At 43.8% G+C, this 8,581-nt stretch overlaps 1 protein-coding gene across 1 annotated transcript; it reads left to right on the forward strand.

Moving 5' to 3' along the window:
* The first annotated feature begins 7,405 nt into the window (after nt 1–7,405).
* Nucleotides 7,406–8,179, forward strand: LOC125038637. The gene is made up of 3 exons (XM_047632177.1): nt 7,406–7,525; nt 7,661–7,849; nt 7,922–8,179. The coding sequence occupies exons 1-3, from the start codon at nt 7,406–7,408 to the stop codon at nt 8,177–8,179; spliced, it is 567 nt and encodes a 188-aa protein (XP_047488133.1).
* Nucleotides 8,180–8,581: the final 402 nt, after the last annotated feature.

The following is an 8,581-nucleotide window of genomic DNA, read 5'->3' on the forward strand; positions in this document are numbered from 1 at the left end:
TAAGTGAGATATCATCTGTCTTACGGCAGAGCTGCAAAGCAGAGTCCATCTCTCTGCGCAAAAATGACAAGTTGTATGGAAGTTCTGTTGCAGTGCTACTGAATAATGATATTGGGTATCGTTCCTGTTCAGCCTGAAGAGTGGAGAATCGGGCAGTGTAAGATACTGCCATGGATTTTGCTAGCTCATTTGCAACATCTGTTATGTCTGTGAGGATTATGCCATATATCTTCAGAGCAGGTGGTGCTATGGATGTGCTCTTTCCAATGATCTTACGCACCATACCCATGCTAAGGGGTTCCCAGAGTTAATCAAGGAGACAAACTGCGGCCACGACATCCGTCTAGCCTCCTTTAACACTCGTCTGGCCTTGACTCAGGTCTTTTTGTACTGGATCAAGGTTACATCGCTTGGGCATCGTTTCCTCTGCTTTAGTGCAGTTTTCCTTGCTCTGACAACTTGTTGGCATTCATCAGACCACCATGGTACCGGAGGTCAACGGTACTGCCCGTTACTTCTGGGAATTGATGCCTCTGCTGGAAGGTGAATTCGTGATGTGAAGTGATTAACAGCATCTTGAACACATTGGAAATCATTCACATATCCTTGCAATACTGCAGTTGATCTTAAAAGATTCCAGTCTGCATGTTCAAGTCCCGTCTCTGCATTTCATTGCCTGGAATACCATTCACCTCCTCCAGAAGTATTGGAAAGTGGTTGCTTCCCTGACATTGCTATTGGATTTGGATATCAATTTCTTCAGGTTGACAAACTAATTCATAAGGGAGTACCTGTGGTTAAGGTCTGTCCCATACCTTAAAGCTGTCCCATTCCAGAATCTTGCGAATACCTTGTGACTATTTGTTTACCTTGGAACTAGTTTACACAGACTTCCTTTGGACAGGCTCATGATTTCGTTGCTTGGGCAAAGGATGGACCTGAGCCTTCGGTTCAGGAGCATTCTGTCTAGCAGTGGATGTGGAGTCCTGCCTGGTGGCTCCAAAGACCCGATTCTATAAGAAGTCTTTTGAACAAGCTCAGAATTCCTCTGCCTGTGCAAAGGGCATACCCGAGCCTTTGCTTCAGGGGCATTCTGCCTAGCAGCAGAGGCCCCTGTGGATGTGGTGGCAGCTGGAGTGTCACCGTTGAGGCATCTGGAGCCTTAACTGATGGCTCCAAAGACTACATTGGGAGCAGGAGTTTCCTTAATAGACCCCTCACTCCTACTCTGCTTCTGGTGGAACAACTCACCAGAGGCCGTTTAGTATTTGCGGACTGAGGTTTAAAGGTAGTGGCAGAGTGTGTGGTGTTAGAAGTATTGGAGAGTAAGGGATGGCGGGAAGGAGGATGTGCTAGAACTGAGGCAAAGGACTTACCTGGCTGTGCAAACAGCACATGGGCACGTTGCTTTGCCTCTGCAAAATTAACTTTCTCCTTACTCCATATTACTTATACTTTTTCAAACTTGTACCTTTTACATTGCTTAGAAGAATCTTCATGGTTTTCCTTAAAATGGCAAGTATTGGCTCCATGCATTTAACCCTGGCAGTGGAAGCATTGTATAGGGTTGGACACATACGGCTTTACCTTGAGGTGGTACCATGCCAACTTAACCGATTCAGGAAGGACTAACGATTCAATAGTTAGAAGAAGAGCTGGTGTCGACTCTTCCAAACTATCAACCGTTTAACTGCCACTACATTAAAATTCTTTAGTTCTAACAGTTTCTCCTCAGAATACATCATCAGGTCTCAGGAAAAGTCAATTCCCCTACACTGATTGAGGGTTTTGTGAGGAGAACATGAGACTTGAGCCCTAGGAATGTCGCATATCGTACACAGGCGGTCACTCTCGTCTGGTGACGAAACTTCAACTGTCAAGCAACCATCTCGCTGTGAGGTGATGGAAGGATCGCGTTACATACCTCAACTATTTTCCGATATACTTCAAAAATATCAAGATCCATGATAGATACACCATTGATGGTCTTCACTACTAGATATTTACTATATGATACACTTTCATATTCACCAGGTAAGATTTCCTTAACGGATTGAGAACTTTTCTCCTCACCAGGTTTGGGAGTTCGGGAACCATTACGATTCCCATTCTTGCCCTTCGGAATCTGGTAAGGTTCCAGAGTGACAATATGTGAGGATCCAGAAGGATTGGCAGGTGATTGGGAAGGTCGTCAGGGAGAGAGCAAGTTCTCTGTAAATTTGCAGAAATCATATATATTATAAATTTTCATTTCCTTCCCCCCCCCCACCCCACCATGGAATCCAATGAACCAAAAATGCGAGGCCGCCCATGCCCGTGGATGACCCGTGTCCGGGAAGCTGGGGAAGGGAAAAGATGTTATGTTTTATGGTGTTGCATATATTTTTGGTTTGGCTATGTTTTATGGTGTGAACTATATTGATTTGTATTTACATTCTCGGTTTCTCTAACCTAAACTGCACAGAAGAGCACATTCTGCCTCATTGGGTATCGTTTAATAATCTTTTTAACCTTTTTAGTAAAGTTTTGATAACTCTATTTACATATTTTAAGATTGCTTTTAAATCAAATAGTCTTTTTAAAGGGAAAGGGCTTTTTATTAAGAGCGGAAGACATCTCGTGACAGCTACGCGACCTTTACCTTGTTTGACCCGAGATTCCCCTCATTTTTTATTCATGCTTGCTGGGAGGGTTTTAAATAGGTCCCAAATGGCCAGGTCAAGGAGGGAGAGCATCTTTTAGCCGTGAGACGTTTGGTCCCTGGTCGCGAGGATTACATAGTAGGAGGCAGTAAGATGGAATCTTTTACTGTTTTTCGCTCTTTTTAATGAGGTGATGTGCTCTTTCTTTTATCTTTGCCGTTCAGTGTTCCTTTTAATCTTGTTCAGTGCTCATTTACGTGTTAAATTTTAGGGTTGTGTTCCTTTTTGATGTCGTTTTTTTTTTTGCACTTTTACTCTCACCTGTTTTTGGGACTATGGAGGGTGATTCTCCATTTTTTAAATTGTTTTGTGTATTTGAATTAAAGGATTTATCCTTTTAATAAACTTTTTGTGCAACGTAATCGCTTATTTTTAAGACTCTATGATGTCTCCCCTTCGCGTTCCAAGGACTTTAAAGTAAATTAATTAACTTCTTTGATACCATAAGTCTGCACAATCGACACGCACTCCATCTCGGCATAAACACGCTAACAAGTGTTGGCCCTCGAACCTTGGTACTTTCAATACACTTACACTTGCTTTCTTTTAACTTTACTTTACTCTTCTACATACCTCTCACTTTCCGAACATGAAACTTACGTTCCTAGACGAATTAACCAGGTAATGGCAGCTTAAATATTTCGTACAAAGGGGTCGAAGGTTAACTTTGTATATCACGACAAGTAAAGTTTTCATGGTGCTCAGCGGTTGGACGATTTTTCACGATTTGTATATCAGATTTATGGTATTTTTGCACTCTTATTTAGTAATTAGCTTTGGCTATAGTGTTCGTATTTTAGTCCATTCTATTGCTTTTATCTTAGTTTCGGGATGTTTTAAGTCGGCATTTTATACTTTTACTAAGTCTTAAGATGGTCGGAAAGAGAAGCAAACGGCTCAGACAAAGTGAAGCAGGGGCAGAAGGGAATCTCAATATGTCCGATTCAAGTAATACTACCGTGCCTGTTGATAACAATCCAGTACATAATATGGATCTTTCAATGTATGAGGAGTTAACAACCGTTGTAACGAACTAGAACAGCGTTGTGCTAATCTCGCTGAACGCTGAACGATACGAGAACTTGTTACAAGAGGTCGGCCCTCGCAATTCTTCAAATCTTGCTCCTATCACGCCTATAGTAGAATGCGTAGTTCACAGGAAGATTCGGTACCGCATTATAAAGCTGAAGTATCCGCAGCTTTTCCCCTTAGAAGGAATCAGGACGTAGAGTCGTGGCTGCGAGTAAATAAAAATATTGTAAATCCTGCCAGCGACAGAGCTTATATTCGCGCAGCGAGAGCTTCTTGTAGAGGAACTGCGGACCTAATTGTAAATTCCCCAATATTTGATGAAACTACTAGCTGGGTTGACTTCAAGGCGTTAGTAAGGGCTAAATTTCGCGTAACTTGCTCAAGTACAGAGTTCTTCAAACACTTGCATAGCTCGAGATTAACAGCTGGCCAGTCACCTTTAGATTTTTTCGTCTCGATTGAAGGGTTGGCTTATCAAGGCTACAGAGATTATCCAGTAGCAATAGGTGTGCCCGATGAGCTAATGAGATGTGCATTTCTTGAGGGACTCCCACATTGGCTAAGAGAAGCTCTGGCTTTAAAATAGGACGACTCGTTACCTTCCCTTGTAAATGCGGCACAAAGCATTTGGAACTTGCGTATGGCTTCGAAAGATGGACCTTCAGTCCCAAATGCTCATGATTCCCGACTAGCCCGATTAGGGCAGGCTGCTTCTATAGAGAAATATTGTCAGTATCACCAGACAAATACCCATAATACTGAAGAGTGCAGATTGCGTCAAAGAACTCTTAGATGTTTTAATTACCAAGGAACAGGCCATTTTGCGAGGCAATGTCCCTTTTTGCCGCCTCACGGCCGGACATGGTCTACACCAGCACGTGAAGGGATTCATACAGGGAGACCAAATGAACCAAGGCAAAGATCAGACAACCAAGAAGCACCAGGCTCACAAGGTAATGGTTTTTCAGAACCAAAATAATCGTGGTCGTCCTCTTGTATATATGCATGTAAATGGTATTTTGTGTACTTGTTTTTTGGATACTGGTTCAGAAGTCACTATTATAAGCGAGAGTGTTAGCAAGAGGCTGAATATCCATTCGATTACACACACTGGACGGACATTCAAGGGTGCTCCAGGCGCCATATTTAGTGGTTAGGGGGAAACGAATGTACATTTTTGCATAGACGACCTAGTACAGTCTTCAAAGATATATCATTTCCAGGGGACGTGTTGCTAGGCATAGATTTCGTTCGCAGGTTTAACTTTCAGTTTGTTGCCAACCACACCCCGCCTGGGAATTACATGTCTTTTGACGATGCAAAGGTGCCCTTTTGGTTTACGGATCTCGCATCTCTTGGTATTAGAACTATAAATTCATCATGTTAGCCCCAGAATGTAATTGAACCCCAGAGTTTTGTATTATCAGTGACTCAAACCATGATATGTCCACCCAAGTTGGGATGTTTTGTGAAGACAATGGTACCACGGGAATTCACACACCCATATGGATTTGTGCAAGGAAAGACTGCAAAGGTATTGGTTCCCAGGACTGTAATAGCAGTAAACAATGATAGTGCTTCTGTGTGGATAATTAATGATAAGACTCACCCAGTGACTTTGCAAATGGGAATGAACTTGGCATTTGTATCAGAAATTTATAGTGTCTATTCATATAATGCCTCAGTAAATATTCCAGGTGATGCTGAGCAATGTGATAATGTGGCTTGGGAAGACTTCACAGATGAATTTGATGAGCGCTATGGTGTTGGTGACTTTGGTTATTCACGCGATGACTTTGATATCTTTCCACGGGTAAGCATGGACGTATGTAAAATTGAAACGCCTTCAGGCGTGAAAGGAATAATTCCAAAGGAGAACCTGGAACATTTAGGGACAGTGAGATGTGATATGCTATTAAGGATCTTGGAGAGACATTCTAACCTCTTTGATGAAGGTGCCCCTTTAGGTTGTATACCAGATATTAACCATCATATTATAACTTCAGATGGACCTATTCGTACCCAACAGTGGAGATTACAAGTAAGTGCAAGGGACACCATACGGCAGGAATGTGGAACTATGTTACGTGATGGAATAATCGAGCCTTCTACTTCCCCGTGTCTCTCTCCTGTGGTCCTGGTGCGAAAGAAGGACGGAGGTATAAGGTTTTGTATAGACTTTAGTAATCTTAACAAAATCACAAGAGCAGATACTTACCCAATGCCCAGACTTGATGAAACTATAGACAAATTAGCAGGCACTCACTGGTTCACGGCTTTAGATGCCAAGTCTGCCTATTGGACAGTGGAGGTCAATAAAAATGATCGACAAAAGACTGCATTTACATATAGTTGTCGTCTTTTTCAGTTTAAACGAATGCAATTTGGCCTGGCTACAGCCCCTTCCACTTTCTAGAGCCATTAACGCAGTACTACACCCAGTCCTGGGAAGACACACCCTCACTTTTTTGGATGATGTTGTGGCCTCTAGGAACTTTGATGAACACCTCCAGTATCTTGATGAGACTATGGGCTTGTTAGCTAAGGCCGGATTCAGGCTTAATCTGAAAAAAATGTAAATTTGCAATGAGATCCTTCAAGGTTTTGGGTCATTTAATAACACCAAATGGGGTCCTTCCAGATCCAGACAAGGTGAAGGCCATTGTGCAAATGACTGCCCCACAGACAGTGAAGTAAGTGCGCCAGTTTTTGGAAGCCACTGGATTCTTTAGACGACACATCAAGGATTATGCCACTATAGCTGCTTTTTTATCTTCTCTGCTGAAGAAGCAGGCAAAATTCCACAGGTGTTCAGAGCAGCAAGCAGCCTTTGAAGCCATGAAACAAAAGCTGGCTTCAGAACCGATCCTTAAGCAACCAGGTTTTGACCGTCCCTTCGAGGTGCATTGTGATGCCTCTGGTGTGGCGATTGGTGCCTGCTTCATACAAAGAGATTACCAAGGTAAACCTTGTGCTGTAGCCTACTTTTCCAGAAAACTGCGGGAAGGAGAGAACAAGTGCCCAACTATTGATGTGGAAGCCCTGGCAGTAGTCGAAGCAGTAAGAACCTTCGATTCTTATCTATACGGTAGGCCTTTTGTCATTGTGACTGATCACCGTCCTCTTGTTCATGTGTTTTCTCGAAAGACCAAGTCTTTGCGCATGTCTTGTTGGAGCCATGAATTTTAATTTTACAACTAACAGTTAATATACAAACCTGGTGCATCACATTATGTGCCAAATTTATTGAGTCGTAAGATTGCCCCAATTGATGAGATATTGGATCCCCAGACAGTGGCTGCTGCTCAACAGGAAGATCCATTGTGGAGCGATATTCGTGACTACCTTCAGGAACAGAGGATACCCCAATGCAGGATCCCACTCAACCTGGAGGAGTTCGAGATGAGGGACAACCTATTGTATCATCTCCGGGTGCTCCCGGGACGGGTTGTCAATCATCTGGTTATTCCACGTACTCTGCGGACCAGGGCTCTGGAGGCTATCCATGCAGACGCAGCCTCAGCTCATCCAGGAATTTTCCGAACTTACTGTCTCTCAGGGATCATTACTATTTTCCCCAAATGCTGGCTGAGACCAAGAAGTATATGAATTCCTGCCTAGTGTGCCAACGTAGGAAAGGCCGTGCTGGAAGAAGAGCCCCACTAGCTTCCATGACTGAAGTCTCTCAGCCAATGGAAAGGGTATCGGTAGATCTGATAGATTTCATGGGTTCTACAAGAGGCAATAGGTACGTCTTGTCAATCACTGATCATTTTACAAGGTACTTGCAGGTAATTCCCCTGCCAAACAAGGAGGCACAGACCGTGGCTGATGCATTCATAAAGGAGTATGTGACACTATTTGGTCTAACCCGGTTGTTGGTGGCAGATAATGGACGAGAGTTTCATAATCGTCTATTTTCCCAGGTGTGCCAGATAATCCAGACCCGAACTCACTACACAACACGGTATCATCCAGAGGCCAATAGGATGGTAGAGAGGAGCAACAAGGTAGTGAAGGATGCATTAGCTACACTGGTTGGAGAGTATCCTGATAGCTGGGATGAGATGTTACCATTTGTACGACTTGCCCTTAATAGTACAGTGCACAGAAGTGTAGGTCAGCAGCCTTTGTATCTTCTCACTGGGAAGGATGGACATTCCCCACAAGGACTAACCAATTAGCAGGATACTGATGAAGAGACGGCCCAAATATTGAGAGGTAACCTGCGAGATGCGAGACTGACTGCGAAGGAAGCGGCACGAAAGGCCCAACGAGGATGGGCCCGAGATTACAACCGCCGGGTGCGGCAAAGGTTTGACCCTGCGGAAGGAGATCTTGTCCTGCTCCGGAACTTCGCTCGCCCAGGTGGTTCGGCCAGAGCATTGGGACCAAGATGGAATAAACCTGTTCGCATCGTCAAGAAGATTGGGCCAGTAAATTAAATGGTCCGTGAACCTGACCCACCGTACACCGAGGTCAATTATCACCTTAACCAGATGCGCCCATACATTCCTTCGAGTGAGATTGCGTACCCCGAGTCCGACCCCGAGTTGGAAGTGGATCCTGATGATGTGGCAGAGTAGTGTCTTGTTCCTGTGGGGAGTTTGTCGCAGATTTTGGATCTTCGTTTCTGGAGTTATAACTCTCAGTTGTGCACATCTACCCTTATTAAGAGTTGAGAAAAGGACAAAGATGTCCATCTATGTAAGACCTTTCAGAAATGTATCCTCTCTTTTCAGAAGTCTCTGGCCATTTTCTCGACTTGCAGATTGAGTCCGCCAACTGAAGCTAACAGACTTTGGTGGGGAAGAGTTGTAGTGAATCTCCAGCCAAGTGGCGGAGGA

The sequence above is a fragment of the Penaeus chinensis genome, chromosome 25 (assembly GCF_019202785.1).
Source record: "Penaeus chinensis breed Huanghai No. 1 chromosome 25, ASM1920278v2, whole genome shotgun sequence".
NCBI lineage: Eukaryota > Metazoa > Arthropoda > Malacostraca > Decapoda > Penaeidae > Penaeus > Penaeus chinensis.

What these genes read in the sequence shown, in the direction of transcription:
- LOC125038637 (XM_047632177.1), top strand. Translation starts at nt 7,406, where the DNA reads ATGACTGAAGTCTCTCAGCCAATGGAAAGGGTATCGGTAGATCTGATA. An exon ending in ATTTTACAAGGTACTTGCAG is followed by an intron (nt 7,526 to 7,660) that starts GTAATTCCCCTG and finishes CTATTTTCCCAG; the next exon opens with GTGTGCCAGATAATCCAGAC. An exon ending in ATAGTACAGTGCACAGAAGT is followed by an intron (nt 7,850 to 7,921) that starts GTAGGTCAGCAG and finishes ACCAATTAGCAG; the next exon opens with GATACTGATGAAGAGACGGC.